Source organism: Capra hircus, chromosome 7 (genome assembly GCF_001704415.2).
Source record: "Capra hircus breed San Clemente chromosome 7, ASM170441v1, whole genome shotgun sequence".
In the NCBI taxonomy this organism is placed as follows: Eukaryota; Metazoa; Chordata; class Mammalia; order Artiodactyla; family Bovidae; genus Capra; species Capra hircus.
Window position 1 is genome coordinate 98,370,035 of NC_030814.1, and position 23,199 is coordinate 98,393,233.

Here is a 23,199-nt window from a genome sequence, read left to right on the forward strand (position 1 = left end):
ATATAATAGGTTATATATCTAGGAACTGCCACACTGATACTGAGCCGGACCCTGTGGGGCTCCTGGGGACAAGGCCTTCCTGTGTCCATCTCTTTGATTACAGGAAACAGCCTTCACTCAGCTTCCATGAGCTTCCCTGAGTTCCAGTGGGCTGAGGCAAGCAGCTGTTAATCAGGGAAGGGAGGGAGTGCAAGACCAGGGATAAAGTCAAGAGCAGCCTTGGGGCAAGGTTCTGATTCCCCATCAGTGAACACACACAACAGTATCTTTGAGCTATTTTTCAGAAACTGAAACTCCCTCAGGTGGGAGAAGTTAATGATTAAGGAGGGCATGCTGCCCACAAACAGGTAGACCCCAGAGCAGTTGGACCTCAGGTTGATGATGCTGACTCCAACTTGCCTCACCACCCCAAATGTCAAAAGAATGTCCATGAAGTGAACCTCTTTGAACAATTACTATAAAACTTTCTCAGTCTCTTCCCCAAGTGGGAACACATGGATTTGAGGGCATTAGCCCACTGTGGCCCCCTTTGCCTAGCAAAGAAACAAAGTTATCCTTTTCTATTACACCCAAAGAGGGGAAAAAAAATCACTATCTGAGTAAAGGAAAAAATACTACCTTTAAACCTTATGTACTGTGGTTGAGAGATAACTTACAGAAATAACTGACATCAATATTCCTTTCTGAAATGAGTAGAAATCCACCATTTAAGATTAAACTTGAAGAAAGGTCTTTAGTAAACACAACACATTTATAAATTTTAAAAACAATTCCTTTGGGACTTCCCCAGCAGTCCAGTGGTTAAGACAACGTGCCTCCACTGCAGGGGCATGGCTTCCATCACTGGTTGGGGAACTAAGATCCTACATGCCCCAAATTGAGGTCAAAAGAAAATACTAATAAATAAAAATAAAACAACTCTTTCATGCTGAAGGTTTTCTGGAACATTAAGCATGGATTACTTTCCATCAATTTATCTCATGTTATTTACATTTACACACCTTCTCCATGGGAGTTTTTCCATATATGATATCAGCCAATTTAAGTATTTCTGAGGCTGTTTACAAACAAGGTTTTACCTAGTAAATCCTTTTATGGATCCAGAAACTAAGATCGGAAAAGCCTTTTCCACATTCTTCACATTTTATATGATTTCCATCCAGTGTGTAGTCTCATGGGTCTTTGAATGACTGAGACACAAATGGAAGTTTTCTGACATTTCCATCAAATTGATAGGTTTCTGTCCAGTGTGAATTCTTTCATGCACATCAACATAAGTGGAAAAGAAGGTTTCCCTTTTATTTCCCATTCCCAAACATTCAAGGTCTCCTCCCTGTCAACTATGGGTCCTTCGATGTATTTTTAAAAATGATGGATACCGGTACCATTTACCACACTGGTCACATTGATATGGTTTCTCTCCAGTGTGACTCCTTTCATGTACTTTAAAAGAACTGGGATGAATGAATACTCTCTCACATTCTTTACATTTATAAGGTCCATCCCCAGTGTGTGTTATCATGTGTTTCTGAAGGGTTACATTCAATAAGAAGGCTTTACCACATTCCTTACACTTATATGGTTTTTCTCCAGTGTGGATTCTTTCATGATTTCGAAGTGACCAGGCAGTATTCAATACTTTAGAGCATGTTTTACATACAAACGGTGTCTCTCCCGTGTGATGTCTTTTGTGTGCCTGGAAGGACCTCAAACGTTTGAAAGCTTTACCACACTGCTTACATTCATAAGGTTTTTCTCCCCTGTGAATCCTTTCATGTATTTCAATAGTTTCAGGACTTTCAAAGGTTTTTCCACATTCTGTACATTTATAGGGTTTATGTCCTTTATGAGTGCTTTCGTGCATTCGTAGGTGACTGGGATAAATGAATGCTTTCTCACATTTCTGACACTTGTAAGGTAAATCTCCAGTGTGTGTTCCCATGTGTTTTCGAAAAGTTGTGTGCCACGCGAAGGCTTTGCCACATTCCTTACATTCATAGGGCTTCTCCCCTGTGTGACTCCTTTCATGGGTTTTCAGAGCACTAGGAAAAATGAATGCTATTCCACATTCTTTACATTTATATACCTTCTCGCGGTACTTTCGGCGATCTCCTGATCTGTTTTCAATGTGACATTTCATGTGTCTAGTAAGGGATGAATGATACATGAAGACTTTCCCACATGCTCTGCATTCCCATGGTTTTATATCACGAGTTCTCTTCACATTGGGAGTTGGAATAAGGTTGAAGCTTTCTTCAGAGGAATTAATGTCTTTCTTTTCAGAGTGTCTCTCTGCCTTGGGATTTCTGTAAATCATGAGAATACTAGTAATGATTTTTTTTCTTAATTACATTATATTTATTGTCTTTATTATGATTTATAGGAATAGTGAGGTTTTCTATCTTGTGTGACTTGGTAGAAGTCAAATAAACTGAATGCTGTTAACAGGAGTTTCCCTTTTCTATTAAAAAGTGATATTCAAATATAGGCTTTATGAATACTGACTGCACACAAACTGTATTTCAAACACAGAACATTTATATCACATTTAAGAAAATTTGAGGCAGACATTTTCTAAAAACAACTAAATTTGAAGATGGAGCTATTTATTTTGTTTGCTTCCTTTTAGGTTTTCATAAGATTCTCACATGAGACATGCTTTGTACTGTACCTATGGCTCACCGTAATTTTCTCTCCTGGTTTTTGTCCTGATCTTCAATGTCATGATCTTCCTGTTTTGCTTCTGAAATGCAGACCCAGAAAAAAGATCCCAAAGTATTAGACATTATAGAATATTATGCCCATGATGAATTCTGACACCACCCAGTTTCTTTTTTTTCTTTTCACCTCCCTGTACATCTTGTGGGATCTTAGTTTCTTGACCAGGGATTGAACCAGGGCCACAGCAGTGAAAGTGCTGATACTTAATCTCTGGACTCCCAGGGAATTCCTTTTCTTCCCCCTACTTTCTTTACCACTGTCCTCCCTTTCCACATTCCACATCTCTGAACAGTACAGATGGATAAGAAACACTTGCTCTCTAATTGACAAAGCGAAGGAATTCTTCATTCTTACCTACTGAGACTACATTCCTGAAGTTTTCCCGCATCACATCTCTGTAGAGTTTCCTCTGTGAGGAATCCAGTAAAACCCACTCATCCAGGGTGAAGTTTACAGCCACATCCTCAAAGGCCAAAGAGTCCTAAAACACCCAAAATATGTACACAGTAAGATGCATGAGACAGCACCAGATACCCACACTCCATATATAGGAGGGTGATGTACTGGTTTGTTGTTTATAAAGAGTTATTCTATGACTTGATCACGAAAAACTTACTCTCCACATTTCCTCAATAATTTGACAGGATCATGAAGAAACGAAACCATTTACACTTCATTTCTGTGGTTACAGTGTCACTCATATCACGATCATAGCAGAGCCAGAGAATGTAGGGAAACATTAGAAATCCTATGCAGATGAAATAAATACCATTTTAGGAACCATTTAGTTCTTGTGAAAAAATTCTTTCATATTCTTCCTTACGGTCTACAATTTACAGTGCCCCATGGGGGTAGAGGATCCAGACTGCATGAGGTTTCAATGAATAAAAATGCAGCGAAAAACTGGATGGTGTTTTTTAGTCCTATCACCTAACATCAGTGCCCAGGTGGCCTGCAGAACTCAAACTTTTAACAAAGCCCAGCTGGCCATACTGTCCCAAGGTCCTCCAAATATTTAGAAGAAATCACATGCCATTGCCTGAATATAAATACTCTTCTGCAGAAGCACTGCCTTTACGTTGTATAATAATCATCACAGAGTCTGTTTTTCCTTTTTTTCTATTAAAAAAAAAAACTTGACGCAGGTAGGAAGCAATTTCAAACTTAGACCTCAGTTATGGGGAAGAAGCAATAATACTAGGGACATTCCTGGTTCCTAAATTATATATTTTTTAAAAAGTAATATTCCAATACAGGGTTTATGAATACTGGTGGTTCAGTATTTAGGAATCTGCCTGCCAATGCAGGAGTGCTGTTCGCTCAGTCGTGTCTGACTGTTTGCGACTCCTTAGACTGTAGCCCACCACATTCCTCTGTCCATGAAATTCTCCAGGCAAGAATACTGGAATGCGTTGCCACTTCCGTCTCCAGAGTCCTTCCCGACCCAGGGATTGAACCCGCATCTCCTGCATTGCAGGCAGACTCTTTAGTGTCTGAGCCACCAGGGAAGCTCCCGAAACAGGAGACAAAAGTTCAATTCTTGGTCAGAGAAGATCTCACATGCCCTAGGGCAACTAAGCCCGTGGGCCACAACTACTGAGCCTATATTCTAGAGTCCTGTGCTCTCTGCAACAAGAGAACCAACCACCACAAGAAGACATAGAGAAAATCTGTGTGCGGAGCGAAAATTCAGTAAGTTAAAAAAATAAAAAATCTAGACCACAAAATTCCTATACTCAGGGGCCTCAGGGTAGCTTCCAGCCAAATTTTAGAACATATAGGGCAATTATGTGCTGGAAAATCTCTTTTTTATCACACTCTTAACAGTACACCCTGAGCCTTACTGCCCTTAAGTAACAGGTTAAGAGCTACAGTTTACAAGAGAGTTCACCAATGTCCATAATACGCTGATGGTGAATTTTCTCATAATTATAAAAGATGTAAGACTTTCATCACTGGCTTCCTTCAAAAGGACATGAAGTCTCCATCCTGCAATTTCAGGAACAAGTGTTTCCCAAGCAGCCACTACAGCCACTGCCAGATGACAATCTAGTCTGGGATTTGTGAATTTAGAAGTCATGATTCTCCATGTCACAAGAGGAGAATAAAAAACTTGAAATGAACAAGTCCTCCCAGAGTCATAAGAGCACCGATTCAAAGGGCAAACTGGTGTCCTGAAAATGGAAAAGAGAAAAGAAACGACTTTTAAAAAATGCCCCAAATATTCTGTTCTTAGGGCCTGTTACCAAAAAACTCTGTTTTACCAGAGTCTCACATAAAGACAAAAAAAATATATAGAACATAATATCCATGACCCTCACATGACCTTCTTTAACAGAAGACTTATATACACACGATGAAGATAACGGAAGGAGAAGAGAGATAAAATTAAGTGACAACCGGTAAGATTTTCCTAATACCAATGATGAATCTCAGTTGAACAAGAAAAATGAAAACACCTAAAATGGAGATGAAAGTGTATTATAATCAAATAGAGGAAAAAAAAGGCAAAGAGACTATACTGTCAGAAGGTAGAAATACACTTTTGATATAGAGAAACAAAGGCTAGAATCAACTTGGAGTTCTTTTCAGGAAAACAAAAAAATACAAGCAAGAACCAAATGGACTGAAGTATTTAAAGACCAACAGACATACAGAGATTAGAAGAAACGTGACAAAATGATTAGAAGGTCCATTCTCCAAAAAAGTGTCTTTCACATGTACATACATAGCAACAAAGTGACAAACTATATAAGGCAAGACATGAAAAAGGCAGGGAGGACTCCTGGGCAATTATCTGGAGAAAAACACGATTAGAAAAGATACATGTGCCCCAATGTTCAGTGCAGCACTGTTTAACAATAGCCAAGACATGGAAGCAACCTAAATGTTCATCGACAGAGGAACAGATAAAGAAGATGGGGTACATATATACTCAGCCATTAAAAAGAATGAAATAATGCCATCTGCAGCAACACGGATGGACCTAGAGAGTGTCATCTTGCCTGGAGAATCCCAGGGATGGGGGAGCCTGGTGGGCTGCCGTCTATGGGGTCGCACAGAGTCGGACACGACTGAAGCGACTTAGCAGCAGCAGCACAGAGTGTCATACTAAGTGAAGTCAGACAGAGGAGAAATATCTTATGATATCCCTTACATGTGTAATCTAAAAAGAAATGATGCAAATGAACTTACTTACAGAACAGAAACAGACTCTCAGAATGAGTTTCTGGTTGAGGGTTGAGGGGAAGAGACAGAGAGTTAAGGATGGACATATGCACACTGTTATATTTAAAATGGATAACCAACAAAGACTTACTGTATAGCACATAAAACTTTGCTCAATATTATGTAGCAGCCTGGATGGGAGGGGAGTTTAAAGGAGAATGCTGCTGCTGCTAAATCGCGTCAGTCGTGTCCGACCCTGTGCGACCCCATAGACGGCAGCCCACCAGGCTCCCCCAACTGTGGGATTCTCCAGGCAAGAACACTGGAGTGGGTTGCCATTTCCTTCTCCAGTGCATGACAGTGAAAAGTGAAAGTGAAGTCGCTCAGTCATGACTCTTAGCGACTCCATGGACTGTAGCCTACCAGGCTCCTCCGTCCATGGGATTCTCCAGGCAAGAGTACTGGAGTGGGGTGCCATCGCCTTCTCCGTAAAAGAGAGTAGGTACATGTATATGTATGACTCAGTCCCTTCCCTGTTCACCTGAAACTATCACAACATTGTTAATTGGCTATATCCCAGTACATAACAACTTAAAAAAAAAAAAATTGAACTGAACAGCACCATGAAACAACTCAGTTTAATTGTAATCTAAGAAATGATCAATGTGATGAAAGCAAAATTGACATTCTTTTCAAATACACATGGAACATTCAACAAGACAGAACATCTTCTGAAACATAAGACTAACTTAAGGGGCTTCCCTGATGGTCTAGCGGTTAAGAAACCACCTGCCAATGAAGAGGACGCAGGTTTGATCCCTGGTACAGGATGATCCCACATGATGACGGGGCAACTAAGCCTGTGCGCCACCACAACTACTAAAACTCACCCACACCTACAGCCTGAGCTCCACAAGAGAAGACACCGCAATGAGAAGCCTGCATGCCGCAACTAGAAAGTAGCCCCTACTCACAAGTAGAGAAAGCCCGTGCTGCAACGAAGACCCAGCACAGACAAAAATAAATGACTAGTATTAAAAAAAAAAAACTTAAGAAATCTGAAAGAACAAAAATCATATAAACTATGTTCTTAGAACTCAAAGGCATTCCTCTAGCAATCAATACAAGCAAGAGTTGGAAAATCCCCTAACACACAGAGATCCAACAGCATATCTCTAAACAATAAATGGGATGAAAGAAGTCTCAAGAGAAATTAAAATTTACATAGAGCTAAACTGTGGGATGATGCAAAAGCAGTATCTACAGAGAAAATTATGCCATCATCAAATACACTCAGAAAAAACAAAGATCTGTAAACAATAATGCAAGCATTTATCTTAGGAAACAACAAAGAGAAGAGCATAAAATCACAAAGAAAGTGGAATAAATTATAAAAATCAGAGAGGAAATTAATATAATTGAACAAGAAAAAAATTTAAGCCAGATCTTTGACAAGATTAGTAACACTGATAAACATCTAGACTACAATAGACTACAAGGGTAGATAGAAATTATTAGTATCAGAAAGGAACAGAGAGGGAAATGAACATTTAAAAGGATTTTGTAAAATCCAGCGCCCACTTCTAACCACAAATAAGTAACAGAGGTAATATCTACTGACGGTGAAAGAAGATATTCATGAATCCTATAGGTAAAAGCAAGTATTTATTCTCTAGGGCATGACTGGGCTTCCCAGGTGGTTCATGTGGTAAAAAAGTCAGCCAGCCAATGCAGGAGACGTGGGTTCAATCCTGGGGTTGGGAAGATTCTCCTGAAAAAGGAAATGGCTACCCACTCCAATATTCTTGCCTGGGGAATTCCATGGGCAAAGGAGCCTGGCGGGCTACAGTCCATGGGGTCACAAACAGTTGGACATGACTGAGCGACTAACACTTACTTTCTACACTTCACTTATCTCTGTGAAACATCTGAAAGTTTCTCCAACAACAGATAACTGGAGTTCCCCAGACTGAAAAAAATCAATTGTTCTATAGATCCACAGTGAACTTGGACAACGAAGGAAAGGCAATTCAAACAAAATCTTTTAAACAAATATGGCTGGAAATAATGGATATTCACAAAAACACACAAACAAACAAAATAAATGTAGACACAGGATTTATAAATCTGACCAAAAAGCCCTAAAAACGTATCACAGATCTAAATGTCAAATGCATAAGTAGGACTTCCCTGGTGGTCCAGTGGCTGAGACTTCATGTTCCCAAATGCAGGAGGCTCAAATTCAGTTCCTGGTCAGGGAACAGGATTCCACATGTCAAGACTTGGCACAGCCAAATAATACGTAAATAAATGAGAAAATGTTTTTTAAGATTCAAAAGTAACAAACTTCTGGAACATATCATAGGATGAAATCTAGGTCACCTTGGGTTTGGTGATGAATTTTCAAATATAACAACAAACACAAGGTCTGTAAAAGAAAAAAAAAGTATAATTTAACACCATTAAAGTTTTTTTAGAAAAGTCTCTTCTATGGAGGTGATATATGTGTACATATAGCTGATTCATGTTTTTGTACAGAAGAATTGTAACATTGTAAAGCAATTATGAAAGTGAAAGTGTAGTCACTAAGTGAGTCAGACTCTTTGTGACCCCATGGACTGTAGCCCGCCAGGCTCCTCTGTCCATGGAATTCTCTAGGCAAGAATACTGGAGTGTATTGACATTTCCTACGCCAAGGGATCTTTCCGACCCAAGGATTGAACCTGGATCCCCCGCATTGGCAGGTGGGTTCTTTACCACTGAGCCACCAGGGATGTCCTCAGATGAGGGGAATGGAATCTGGTACCCTGCCCACGGAAGACAGGAGCTTTTTTTCAAAACAAAATATACTCTTAATATGTAAATTAAGGCCCACAATCACACTGTTATTTGTCCAAATAAGGTTAACTCATATTCACACAGAACCCGCACATAAATACCTGTGGAGCTTTATTCACAACTGTCATGAGTTGAAAGGTAAGCAAGATATCTTGCAAGAGTCAAATAATCAGCAGTATATCCATATGATGAAACTGTTGTTCAGTTGCTCAGTCGTGTCCGACTCTTTGTGACCCCATGGACTGCAGCATACCAGGCTTCCCTGTCCTTCACCATCTCCTCCTCAGTCATCCCCTTCAATCTTTGGCAGGTGGATTGTTTTACTACTGAGCCACCAGGGAAGAAATAAAGCTATGAAAACATACCAGGAAAGCTCAAAAGTATATTGCTAACTAAAAGAAGTCAATCTGACAAAGCTATAAACGGTACGATTCCAAGTATATGAGTGCCTTCAAGTACTTCCCCTTGAAGGCGCCAAGGGGGCCTTAGCCTGAAAACACTGACCTCAGGCTCTGCTCTCCATTTAAAGGGCTCTCTACCACCACTGAAAATTTAAATATACAAACTCTGTCTGACTAATTCAGGAAAATTACTCAAACCCAATGTTTATGTGGAAATGAGAGAAGAAAATTACAAGTCACTTTTACTACTCTACCCAGAAAACCCCAAGTATCTCTTCCTTTCAGAAAATATATATCAATTAATACTTCCAGGGCAAGTTTCTTTTCTACATAATTAATCATACTTGAATACTTTTAGTCTGCAAGTCTAAATCCTATAATGCCGTTTGAAATCAACCAACAGTACAGTCCAAAATAAGTCACCATACTCACTCAGGGAATAAAAAAGTCAAACAAAAATTCTTCACAAATGGAATGTAATACTAGAATGTATTACCCCCTGAAATTAACCTCTCAGCTCTTACCAGGTTCTATTAATTAAATACATTTTACACTATTGAAAAAAAAAAAAAGAAACTTAAGGAGTAAATCTTCTGAAGGGGAGCTAACATAGTGACTGACAGGGTAGATCCAGAAAAGTTTTCAAAAAACCCTCTAGGTGGGCTCCCCGGTGGCTCAGAGGTAAAGACAGGAGACATGGGTTCCATTCCTATTCTGGGACGATCCCACATGCGGGGGACCTACTAAGACAGTGCTCTAGAGACCGGAGCCAACTACTGAGCTCACCTGCCCTGAGACCCCTGCTCCGAGGCGGCAGGGGTGACCACTGCAATGAGAAGATCGAGCAATGCAGCCAAGAAAGGCCCCCGCTTCCCACGACTGGAGAAGGGCCCGCGCGGAAGCAAAGGCCCAGCACAGCCAAAAATGAATAGATGAATTAAATAAAAAAAATCTCCACGAAAGAACTTCTTCTAGGATATCTGTTCTCAATCAAAAAAGAAAAAATCGGGAACGGAAAGGATTTCATACAACCTACTTCCCAGTGGTTATTTTCGCGGCTTGCCGCTCAGGTAAAATATCCACAAACAGCCCCCACCCCGCCCCGCCCCGCCCCTTGAAAATATGCCATCCACGACTCCGCAAATGGGATGAACAGTTAGAACACTGCTTGTGTTTAAATGCACCGCAGAGACAAACAGCTGGTAAGTAATTTGAATCCGAGAGGCGAAATCGACTTTGAGAATGAAGGGAGCGATCTGGAAATTTAATGATTCATTGCCAGTCCTACAAAGCTGCTCTAGAGGGCTAAGGTGTTCAATTTTAAGAGTCCACTTCCCAAATATTCGGAAAACTCAGAGAAAACCCGGCGCTCCCCCTCTCCTTCCTGCAGAAAAGATGGTCTGGGACCCCTCAGACAAGAGCTAATCCCACGACAGAACCCTGGACAGTCCCGATTGTCTCCTGAAGACCGTGCACGTGGTCAGCGCACAATCTAGGGGAGAAGAGGGTCTGCAGGCGCAGAGCCAGCGGGCAAAGGCTCCGGGGCGGAAGTTTCTTCCGGAAGTGACAAGATTGGACGCCCGGTGACCCGGCTGCTGGCCAACAGCCCTGCTGCGAACCCGAGGGGACTGCGATCCGAGCGGAGCCCCAGACAACGCGTATCTGCACACTCCAGGGGTGAACACGAGGGGCCAGTTCAAAATGGCGGGTTTCCGCCGATTCCCACTAGTCCTACCGCGGCGTCCGATGCCCTGGTCAGCACACTCACCATTTCCAGGTCTCCTGGGACTGTCTGAGTCCCTCCCAGAGACAACCACCAGAGCGACAGAAGATGCACGAGAATGACCAGGCCAGTGAACCAGACAGAACACGAAACTTGCGCAATGCGAAAAAGAGAGGAAGTCCACGTAGCGGGACATCGCCCCGCCCATCTGCCTCAGCGTCCTCTTGGTTGGACAGATCCCAAAGCCCCGCCCCTTGGGCCTAAGTGACAGCTTGCGGGAGGTGAGGTGAGCCCAGACCCTCGTGGCTGTCACTTTTGCTGCGTCGTTGTTATTGTTTCTGTGCTTAGTACTCAGTCGTGTCCGACTCTTTGCGACCCTATGATAGAAGACTTTTTCCTGGCTAAGATTGCTTTTAGGCCTGTAAAGTCCCATGGACGGAGGAGCCTGGTGGGCTGCAGTCCATGGGGTCCCATGAGCGACTTCACTTTCACTTTTCGCTTTCATGCATTGGAGAAGGAAATGGCAACCCACTCCAGTGTTCTTGCCTGGAGAATCCCAGGGATGGGGGAGCCTGGTGGGCTGCCGTCTCTGGGGTCGCACAGAGTCAGAGACGACTGAAGCGACTTAGCAGCAGCAGCAGCAGCAGCTCCTCCTGCCCTGGGATTCCTGGTTCAGTTTGAAGGAGCAAGTACAGATAAGAGGATGGACCAGGCCAGACCTGCCAGGAACAAGGTTTTTGAGTCCACCAGGGGTCAAGGGCTTGGTGTAAGGTTGTGTGGCCAGGCATGAAATGTGCTACCTTTTAAGAAAAGCAGACACTTAAATGTGAACTCCCCTCTGCAGTAAAGGGGCCTGATGCATTTTCATCTTTGGTCCTTGACTGCTCTGAGCCTTCTACCCATCCCTGCACCACCCCCACTCATTAGGTACTTAAGCTGAAGAATCCTAGAGCACTTGGCTCTCTGTTAGGAGGTCTGAATCACTCAACCTTTTCTGGTGCCAATGTTGCAGGAGAAGCCAATTCTGACTCCACGTTAAAACTGTTTATTTGACTTGCTTTTCATTGCTTTTGTTATTATAGTCATACATAACGACAAGCCCTTGACCCCTGGAGGACTCAAAAACCTTGTTCCTGACAGGTCTGGCCTGAGCCATCTTCTTATCTGTACTTGCTCTTTCTTCAAATTGATACATAAGCTTCCCTGATGTCTCAGTTGGTGAAGAGTCTGCCTGCAATGTCAGAGACCCAGGTTCGATCCTTGGGTGGGGAAGATCCCCTGGAGAAGGAAATGGCAACCTACTTCAGTATTCTTGCCTGGAGAATTCCATGGACAGAGGAGCCTGGTTGGCTGCAGTCCTTTGGGTCCCAAAGAGTCGGACGGGCCTGTGTCAGACGACCCTGCCAAAGGGCATTTGTTCAGATCACAGGGAGATAATCTGACTCTGCCTCCTGTGAAAAGAAGAGATTGACACATCGCTTCCAAAGGCTAGCCATTCCCTGAGATGTTTTGCAAGACTGATGGCCCTGATGCTTTACTTCCTCATTGTCTCTTCCTCTCTATTCTGGCCTTTTGTTGTTTTTTAAAATTTTAATTGGAGGATAATTGCTTTATAATATTAATATTGTGCTGGTTTCTGCCATACATCAACATATGATGATATGTGCCCTCAGTCTTGAACCTTCCTCCCATCTCTCACCCCCATCTCACCCCTCTAGGTTGTCACAGGACACTGGATTGAGCTCCATCCCACTGGCTATCTATTTTACATATTGTTGTTGTTGACTAAGTCGTGTTGGACTCTGCGAACCCACCGGCTGGAGCACGGCCAGACTTCCCTGTCCTTCATTATCTCCCGGAAGAGTTTGCTCAGACTCATGTTCATTGAGTCAGTGATGCCATCCAACCATCTCATCCTTTTTCACCCTCTTCCCCTCTTGCCCTCACTCTTTCCCGGCATCAGGGTCTTTTCCAATGAGTCTGCTCTTTGCATCAGGTAGCCAAAGTATTGGAGCTTCAGCTTCAGCATCAGTCCTTCCAATGAATATTCAGGGTTGATTTCCTTTAGGATTGACTGGTTTGATCTCTTTGCTGTCCGAAGGACTCTCAAGAATCTTCTTCAGCGGACCGGGTCGTGGGCTGGGCGCCTGGCCTGGGCGCATCCCGGCGGTAGCAGCGGCGGTGCCCGGGTGGCCGAGAGGCTGAGCTTTCCTCGCCGGCCGGGGCAGGCCCTTGACCCGCCTCTCCCCTAGCCCTTTCCTTCCCCCGCCCTGTCCCCCTCTCCGCCCCCCGGCAACGGAGGGCGGGGCAGCCGTGTTCCCGTCCCGCCTCCCCCGGACCCGCCGGTGACGTTTAGCACACGTGCGCGGAGGACGCGCTTGTGACTGGGGAGAAGGGGGCGGCGGGAGCGGCGGGAGGAGGCCCTGGATCGGGAGAGGGGGCACCCACTACCTCCTGCTCGCCGGCTCCCTGGCCTGGGACCGTCCCGGCGTCCTCGGACCCGCCCCCGGCGCTGCCACCCTCCCTCTCCTCTCCACAGCACCCCCGCCCCGCTCCGCGGGCTCCTGCCCATGCCCGGCACCGCGGGTCTGCTCCGCACCCCGAGCCCCCTCTACGCCGGCACCGCTCACCTCCCCGCCCCGCCCCCGAGCCAGGCTGGTTTCGGAAACGCCCTTACAGCAGCAGGCCGAACGCAGGCTGGAGCTAGAAGAAAGCGATCAGCACTACTCTCACATGGTTAAAAAACCCCCAAGGGCAAAGGAAGAGCTGCACTCCAAAGTCCAGATAGCCCCAGGACTCCAAAATCTCCCTCAGAAAAAACACGGTATGATACATCCCTTGGTCTGCTCACCAAGAAGTTCATTCAACTACTGAGCCAGTCACCTGATGGGGTCTCAGATTTGAACAAGGCAGGAGAGGTGCTGAAAGTGCAAAAGAGAAGGATTTATGACATCACCAGCGTCTTGGAAGGCATCCACCTCATTAAGAAGTCTAAAAACAACATGCAGTGGATGGGCTGCAGTCTAACTGAGAACAGGGGCATACAGGCCCAGTGTCAAGGGGTGTCAAAAGTGACTGAGCTCAGTCAGGAAGAGAAGAAATTAGATGAACTGAACCAAAGCTGCACCCTGGACCTCAAACTGTTAACTGAGGATTCAGAGAATCAAAGGCTAGCTATGTTACATATCAAGATATTTGAAAAATTAGTGGCCTTAAAGACCAAACTGTTAATAGTTGTGAAAGCCCCTCCAGAAACAGGACTTGAAGTGCCTGACCCAATAGAGAGCCTATACATACATTTGGCAAGTACCCAAGGACCCATTGAGGTTTATTTGTGTCCAGAAGAGACTGAAACACACAGTCCAATGAAAGCAATCAACCAGGACCACAAAGGGAACATCCCTAAGCCCACTTCCCAAGACATGGCTTCAACCAACTCAGGACATAGTGATTGCTTGATTTCTATGACAAACCTTTCTCCTCTGGCCTCCCCGGCCAACCTTTTACAGCAGACTGAGGACCAAATTCCTTCCAACCTAGAAGGACCATTTGTGAACTTACTGCCTCCCTTGCTCCAAGAGGACTATCTCCTAAGCCTCAGGGAGGAAGAAGGCATCAACGATCGCTTTGATGCTTACGATTTGAAAAGCTTCTGCTTTTCAACTACACGTTATGTGTAGTTGATTATCCTTTGTGTGAACTCCTTTTATAAACCAATACTTTTTTATTATGAAACCAGAACATGTGTCATGCAGTGTTGTCCCTTCCTCCTTTCTTCCTCCAAGATAGTATCTTGAAGTAAACTACAGATTTCAGAAGGAAGCTGACATTTTAATGAATTAAAAAACAAACAACTGCCTATCAAGGCACAGTTACAGGCTCCCTTGGGAAAGCCCTGCCTTGCCCCAGGCTCCAGAATCTCCTGAACGAGTCAGCAAGTGAGAAAATGTGCAATCAGGTGTCTCTCACCCTTCCTCTGCCTCCCCTGCTCCCTCCCTCCTGGACTGGCTTGCTGTGTCTGAGGGATGATGGGCTGTGGAATGGGGTCTGGCCACCTGGCCCATTCAAAAGCAGCAATTTTCCTTAATAGCATTTCAAGTCATGCCTTCTCCGCAGAATGCATGTCTTTGGGGGTCTGCTAATTTGGGGTGGAAACTGTAGGCACTGTAAACTTGAAGTCATGCAAAAGTATGAAATGGATTTCTTCAGCTCTTCTTAGGAATATTTAAATTACTCTCATGCTCAATTTAAGCCATGGACTGTGTGTACCACTCTGAGGCCAAGAGATCTTCCACATCCTTTTGGATGAAGAAACTGTTCTCTAATATTCATCCAGATACAGAGTTCTGACCCTCTACGCTGTTGTGGAGTTTCCTGTCTCCATAAACCCCTCCCACTCTCTTGCCCCTGTAGGGGGAGTTTGTTATTTCCTCAGGTCTGTCTTGTTGCAACAAAAATTTGAAGCAACGGAGGGACCAGTGTTACAGTTCCATGTTACAACTCAGTTTTATGTTAACTCAGTTTTATTTAGAAAGTAAAGGAAAATACATCCTCCAGTTGTAAGGGCATGCCAACCCAAAAGACCCGAAGAGAAGAGAGGCCCCTTGGCTCAATTTTGGCTCCCCCTTTTACATGTTTTTTTTTCTCCTTCCCCTGAGTCTGCCCTATGTAAATTGGTCTAGCATGGAGGCTGTTTGTTTTACCTGAGGTTCTCTCTCCGATCCTCCGACCTTCCTTTGCTCTATTTTAGTGGGCTTTTCCCTTCCTTGTCTTTTAGCCACTGACATTCTGGACTCCTTTTTCCTATTCTGACTGCCTAACACCCCCAATGTATTTGTAAGTCTGAAGTTTGTAGCAAGTGCCTACTTAGGAGTTCTTTGTGGATTGTTTTTTTTCTTTTCTTTTTTTAGCTGCCATTTAAGCATTTCTGTGGCACCTATCAACCATTTCAATATAATTGTTTACTTTGAAGCGGTTTTTCCTGATTCAAATTATTTTAAGCAGAGGTAGAGAACCTCTACTGATCAGAGCATGTGTGATCTAAGGCTTAATAGCCTTGGGGAGAATCTTCACCCCATCTCACTTTCTTCCCCAGGAGGGGATGCTCGGAGTGAGTGGAGCTCGCTGACAGGGGGGCGGCCCATTGGAGAAAACCAGGTCAGATGACGTCGCTGCCCCAAGGAGCAGCAGGTGTGGATGGATCCCTTCATCCCTTGGGCTTCCTAGGCCTCCTGTGACCGGGGAAAGGGCTCTTATACTGCACTCAGGAAGACCACTTCTCAGGATGGGGTCTGATGGAGAGGTCTTTGTGGAGAAGGACATCCCCCGTTGTGAGTAGCATGCTATCAGTGGCATTTAGCTTCAGCCCGTGAGAGGAGGGAGCTCCCACTGTGTCAGGGGCTACAGGAGTCCTGGCCAGAACTCCCTGTTCCCCCTTTCACTGTGAAGGAGCAGGCTGGACCAAGGAAAGCTGGGGCTGTAGGAAAAAACGTAGGGCAGGATGCCAGGACATCTCCCACTTAACTCTTCAGGAATAGCATCCCAAGTCGGAGGCTTCCTGATAGTGACAAAATCCTACCAGTTGAGTCCAAGAATGGCTTTCCCATTAGCCAAGGGGGAGATGGCCATCTCCCACTGGGAATGTGGCAGAGCACCTCACATCCATTCCTTGGATGCTAACAACTGTGGGAATGAGGGAGTCATCTGAAAAATAAATAAATAAACCTCAACACAAAGAACAGTTGAGTTGAATCACTGTTGTGCCCGACACAGTGGGAGGCACATGGTAGGCACTCGATTCAACAAGATGGGAAAAAAAAAATACTGGGTTAGCCAAAATGTTCATCTGGGCTTTTCCATACCATCTTATGGAATATCCCTTACTTATATCCCTTAGAAAAGTACAAAACAAACCCACGAAAGCCCAAGCCGATGACAGGCACTCCCCTAGTGCCTGAATGCTGTCAGATCCTGAGTCACAGTAGAGGCTTCAGAGACCTCCGCTCCTGCCTCTGGAGTTTCCCGTCAGGCCTGAAGCTGTCCACAGGCTTCTAACCAAGGTCCTGCCCTGGCCCTGTACTGTATGCCACTCAAGCTGCAATTATAACTCCTGACAGAGCTGTGCTGAAAACAGATAGCCCCGAAGATAGGACCCCCTCATTTAGATTCTCGTTATGAATTGGAGCCTGTAAGCAGCACTCCAAGAGTTCAACACAGCTATGGAGACCCCCCTGAGACAAGATACAGCTGATTCTGGGACACCCCCCCCCCACACACACACACCATAACCTACTTGCAGGAGGAGGGGGCCTCCCCTCTCCTGGGTCCCTTGCCAGGTGCCAAGTGATGAAGTAGGTCACTCCTTTCCAGACCTCTAGGCTCCCTGTGGGCTCCTTAGGATTCCCTGAGTGAAGAGCAAGGAGAGTTCATAGACTTCAGAATGATTATCTCCACATTCATACGTGATCCAGCTCTTCACGTTTTAGTTGGGACATTCTGCTGAAGGAAGGGACTCAAGGGTTCACAGCAGACCCAACATCAGCCTGTCATCTTAGCCCTGACCAGCAGTTGGCTTGGACAGCATGTGTATACAAACCCCTGGGTGACTGATCATCTAAGAGTTGATGATAAAAGAATTCCGGAGATCTATTCCCTACCAGATACGCATGATCTACATCAAGGTAACACTTGTCTGCATATATATTGAGGCCTCGCCAGGACACTCTTATCCACATCAGAGCCCCAGGTACTGCTGATAGTAACCAAGGCACTCATTTCACTTCTCAGGACATCTGCTGGAACACGGCATTCAGTGGAGTTTTACCCTCTCTTCCAAGTCTCAGGGTTCAGGCCTCATAAGAGCACCATAATGGCTCATTGAAATAAATTTAAATCAGTTGAATGAAAGATGACCTTTTCCAGTTATCAGTCACCATCCAAGATCAATATTAATACATCTGTGTTTATCTTTTTTTCTAATACACTTATTTATGGCAGTTTTAGATTTACAGAAAACTTGATGAGAAATTAAACAGAATTCCCACATAACCCCCTGTGCCTCTGGATAGTTTGCCCTATTTTTAATAATGTGTATGACTGTGGTATGTTTGTTACATTCAGTGAGCTAATATTGATGCATTAAAATCTACATGTAAAATTGCTTTGATTCTCTGTGTTATGGGGTTGGCCAAAAAGTTCCTTTGGGTTTTTCCATAAGATGTCACAAAAAATCCAAATGAACTTTTGACCCACCCAATAAACTGCCTGGACTTTGATGTTAGGAAATAACATGTCTTTCATTTCTGTATCTTGTACTTTTGCTCTTCTAAAAATCCCTTGTGCTCCACCTCTTATTTTCCCCCTCCCACCCCAAATCATTGGCAACCAAAGATCTTTCACTTTCTCATAGTCTTGTCATTTCCAGAAAGATATAATCACTTAGCAATCTTATTTTAAGGTTTCTCCATGTCTTTTTGGCTTGATACCTCATATCCTTTTATCACTGAACAATATTTCATTGAGTGGATGTTCTCATGATTATTTTCTCTATTGTTTATTGGAGGATATCTTGGTTACTTGTAAGTCTTGGCAATCATGAATAAAACTCTTATAAAAATTCATAATTAGGTCTTTTATGACCCTAAGTTTCAGCTCATTTGGGGAAATAGAAAGGGACATGCTGGAGTGGGTGGAAAGGATGGGTTTTGTTTTAAGAAACTGCCTGTTTTCCAAACTAGGCATCAGTTCAGTTCAGTCGCTCAGTCGTGTCCAACTCTTTGCAACCCCATGGACTTCAGCATGCCAGGCCTCCCTGTCCATCCCAACTCCCGGAGTTTACTCAAACTCATGTCCATTGAGTTGGTGATGCCATCCAACATTCTCATCCTCTGTCATCCCCTTCTCCTCCCACCTTCATTCTTTCCCAATAAGGGTCTTTTCAAATGAGTCAGCTCTTCAAATCAGGTGGCCAAAGTATGGAGTTTCAGCTTCAACATCAGTCCTTCCAATGAATATTCAAGACTGATTTCCTTTAGGATGGACTGATTGGATCTCCTTGCAGTCCAAGGGACTCCCAAGAACCTTCTCCAACACCACAGTTCAAAAGCATTAATTCTTCAACACTCAGCTTTCTCAATAGTTCAACTCTCTCATCCATACATGACCACTAGAAAAACCATAGCCTTGACTAGATGGACCTTTGTTAGCAAAGTAATGTCTCTGCTTTTGAATATGCTATCTAAGTTGGTCATAACTTTCCTTCCAAGGAGTAAGCATCTTTTAATTTCGTGGCTGAAACTAGGCATATCATTTTACATTTCCACCAATAGTGAGTGGGGGTTCCTGTTACTACACATCTTCTCTATTGTTCAGTGTTTGTTCTTGATGATTTGATTTGAGCCATAATAGTAAGTATCTAGTCATATTTCATTCTTCTTTTATTTGCACAGACATTACTCTGAATGTCTGAAAGAAAAGGTGTGGCCTTGGGAATTTTGACACAACACTGAGGGCCTCACCAGCAACCTATTGCTTATCTAAGCAGAGAATTAGATGTAATTTCACATGAGTGGCCCCACTGCCTAAGAGTAATTGGGGCAGTGGCTTTATTAACACCTGAAGCTTTAAAAATAATTAATGGATGAAACCCTACTGTACTGCCTTCTCATGATGGGAGTGGAATCTTAAATTCTAAGGTTAATATTTGGATGACAGACAGTAGGCTTCTTAAATATCAGTCACTGTTGTTAGGAGGACTAGTAACTAAGCTTTAAGTTTGTGAAAATTTAAATCCTGCCACTTTCCTTCCTGAGAAGGAAAATGAAACACCTGATCATGATTGTTCCCAATTTCTAACATTAAACCATGCAGCTTGGGAGGATCTAATGGATACCCCATTAGACAATCCTGACATGGAAATATTTACAGATGGCAGTTCTTTGTTCGGTATGCTGTGGTGACTGCTGAACAGGTTTTAGAAGCAAAACCTCTCCCCCAGGGAACCAGTGCTCAGTTAGCAGAGCTTGTGGCTCTGACCCGAGCTTTCAGTTCAGTTCACTTCAGTCCCTCAGTCGTGTCCGACTCTGCGACCCATGAATCGCAGAATGCCAGGCCTCCCTGTCCGTCACCGACTCCCGGAGTTCATTCAGACTCACATCCATTGAGTCAGTGATGCCATCCAGCCATCTCATCCTCTGGCGTCCCCTTCTTCTCCTGCCCCCAATCCCTCCCAGCATCAAAGTCTTTTCCAATGAGGTGGCCAAAGTACTGGAGTTTCAGCTTTAGCATATTTCTTCCAAAGAAATCCCAGGGCTGATCTCCTTCAGAATGGATTGGTTGGGTCTCCTTGCAGTCCAAGGGACTCTCAAGAGTCTTCTCCAACACCACAGTTCAAACGCATCAATTCTTCGGCTCTCAGCTTTCTTCACAGTTCCACTCTCACATCCATACATGACCACAGGAAAAACCATAGCCTTGACTAGACGGACCTTAGTTGGCAAAGTAATGTCTCTGCTTTTGAATATGCTATCTAGGTTGGTCATAACTTTTCTTCCAAGGAGTAAGCGTCTTTTAATTTCATGGCTGCAGTCACCATCTGCAGTGATTTTGGAGCCCTAGAAAATAAAGTCTGACCCTGTTTCCACTGTTTCCCCATCTTTTTCCCATGAAGTGATGGGACCGGATGCCATGATCTTCGTTTTCTGAATGTTGAGCTTTAAGCCAACTTTTTCACTCTCCTCTTTCACTTTCATCAAGAGGCTTTTTAGTTCCTCTTCACTTTCTGCCATAAGGGTGGTGTCATCTGCATATCTGAGGTGATTGATATTTCTCCCGGCAATCTTGATTCCAGCTTGTGTTTCTTCCAGTCCAGTGTTTCTCATGATGTACTCTGCATAGATGTTAAATAAGCAGGGTGACAATATACAGCCTTGACATACTCCTTTTCCTATTTGGAACCAGTCTGTTGTTCCATGTCCAGTTCTAACTGTTGCTTCCTGATCTGCATACAGATTTCTCAAGAGGCAGGTCAGGTGGTCTGGTATTCCCATCTCTTTCAGAATTTTCCACAGTTGATTGTGATCCACACAGTCAAAGGCTTTGGCTTAGTCAAGAAAGCAGAAATAGATGTCTTTCTGGAACTCTCTTGCTTTTTCCATGATCCAGCGGATGTTGGCAATTTGATCTCTGGTTCCTCTGCCTTTTCTAAAACCAGCTTGAACATCAGGAATTTCATGGTTCGCATATTGCTGAAGCCTGGCTTGGAGAATTTTGAACATTACTTTACTAGCATGTGAGATGAGTGCAATTGTGCGGTAGTTTGAGCAGTCTTTGGCATTGCCCCTCTTTGGGCTTGGAATGAAAACTGACTTTTCCAGTCCTGTGGCCACTGTGGAGTTTTCCAAATTTGCTGGCATATTGAGTGCAGCACTTTCACAGCATCATCTTTCAGGATTTGAAATAGCTCAACTGGAATGCCATCACCTCCACTAGCTTTGTTTGTAGTGATGCTTTCTAAGGCCCACTTGACTTCACATTCCAGGATGTCTGGCTCTAGATGAGTGATCACACCATCATGATTATCCGGGTCATGAAGATCTTTTTTGTACAGTTCTTCTGTGTATTCTTGCCACCTCTTCTTAATATCTTCTGCTTCTGTTAGGTCCATACTATTTCTGTCCTTTATTGAGCCCATCTTTGCATGAAATGTTCCCTTGGTATCTCTAATTTTCTTGAAGAGATCTCTAGTCTTTCCCATTCTGTTCTTTTCCTCTATTTGCATTGATCGCTGAGGAAGGCTTTCTTGTCTCTTCTTGCTATTCTTTGGAACTCTGCATTCAGATGCGTATATCTTTCCTTTTCTCCTTTGCTTTTCGCCTCTCTTCTTTTCACAGCTATTTGTAAGGCCTCTCCAGACAGCCATTTTGCTTTTTTGCATTTCTTTTCCATGGGGATGGTCTTGATCCCTGTCTCCTGTACAATGTCACGAGCCTCAGTCCATAGTTCATCAGGCACTCTATCTATCAGATCTAGGCCCTTAAATCTATTTCTCACTTCCACTATATAATCATAAGGGATTTGATTTAGGTCATGCCTGAATGGTCTAGCGGTTTTCCCTACTTGCTTCTATTTGAGTCTGAATTTGGTAATAAGGAGTTCATGATCTGAGCCACAGTCAGCTCCTGGTCTTGTTTTTGTTGACTGTATAGAGCTTCTCCATCTTTGGCTGCAAAGAATATAATCAATCTGATTTCCGTGTTGACCATCTGGTGATGTCCATGTGTAGAGTCTTCTCTTGTGTTGTTGGAAGAGGGTGTTCGCTATGACCAATGCATTTTCTTGGCAAAACTCTATTAGTCTCTGCCCTGCTTCATTCCACATTCCAAGGCCAACTCCAGGTGTTTCTTGACTTCCTATTTTTGCATTCCAGTCCCCTATAATGGAAAGGACATCTTTTTTTGGTGTTATTCTAAAAGGTCTTGTAGGTCTTCATAGAACCATTCATCTTCAGCTTCTTCAGCATTACTGGTTGGGGCATAGACTTGGATTACTGGGATATTGAATGGTTTGCCTTGGAAACGAACAGAGATCATTCTGTCATTTTTGAGATTGCATCCAAGTAAGCAAAAGGCAATGGGTAAATATCTACACTGATTCTAAGTATGCTTATTTGACTTTATATGCTCATGCTGCAATATGGAAAGAAAGACAGTTTAAAACAGCAACAGGAGAACCTATTCAACATTTCACAGAGATCAAGAGACTTTTAACTGCTAATATTGTCCTAAAGAAGTAGCTGTTATACGTTGCAAAGGGCACAGCAGAGATGGGAGTAAAGTAGCTGAAAGTAATCAGCTGGCTGACTGTCAAGCCAGAAATGTGGCACTTTAGGAAACCCCTTCACTGCAGACGCCTTTGATCTGGACAGGTCCTGTGGAACAGGAAAAACCACAGTATAATGAGGAAGAATTAGAAAGATATGAGAAAAGAGGAGCAAAGATTACTGATAAAGGATGGTTACAGTCTGAGGATGGATGATTAATAATTCCTGAAAATGCTCAGTGGAAAATTCTTAAGGGTTTACAGCAGAGTTTTCATTTGGGTGCAGAGAGTACTTAGCAAATGGCTTCTCGTTTGTTTGAAGGTAAAAATGTAATGAAAACTTTAAAGAACATTATCAAAAGGTGTGAGGTTTGTCAAAAAAATAACCCAAAGACTGAAAAGCTAGCAAAATCTGGGTTACAACGAAGTGGAAACTATCCTGGAGAGGACTGGGAAATTGATTTTACTCATATGCCAAAAGCTAATGGGTATTCTTGCTCACAAGTTTGGGTAGATACTTTTACTGGATGG

The 23,199-nt window shown here is 43.6% G+C and overlaps 1 protein-coding gene and 1 pseudogene across 2 annotated transcripts; one reads left to right on the forward strand and one right to left on the reverse strand.

Moving 5' to 3' along the window:
- On the reverse strand, positions 714 to 11,130 carry LOC102184710 (zinc finger protein 709). 2 transcript variants are annotated; one of them, XM_005682296.3, is made up of 5 exons: positions 10,897 to 11,130; positions 3,338 to 3,469; positions 3,076 to 3,202; positions 2,683 to 2,743; positions 714 to 2,306 (listed from the first exon to the last, which is right to left on the reverse strand). In XM_005682296.3, the coding sequence occupies exons 2-5, from the start codon at positions 3,344 to 3,346 to the stop codon at positions 1,337 to 1,339; spliced, it is 1,167 nt and encodes a 388-aa protein (XP_005682353.3). In that variant the 5' UTR covers positions 3,347 to 3,469; positions 10,897 to 11,130; the 3' UTR covers positions 714 to 1,336. The 2 variants fall into 2 exon arrangements, with proteins under 2 accessions (XP_005682353.3, XP_017906771.1); XM_018051282.1 differs by lacking the exon at positions 3,338 to 3,469 and having other exon boundaries at positions 10,897 to 11,128.
- LOC102172618 lies at positions 10,960 to 14,544 on the forward strand (annotated as a pseudogene).

Excerpts from the sequence above, each read along its gene's own strand:
- LOC102184710 (XM_005682296.3), bottom strand. Across the intron at positions 2,744-3,075 it reads CAGGAATGTAGTCTCAGTAG|AAGCAAAACAGGAAGATCAT; the intron begins GTAAGAATGAAG and ends TCTGCATTTCAG. Across the intron at positions 2,307-2,682 it reads AACCAGGAGAGAAAATTACG|AAATCCCAAGGCAGAGAGAC; the intron begins GTGAGCCATAGG and ends CATGATTTACAG.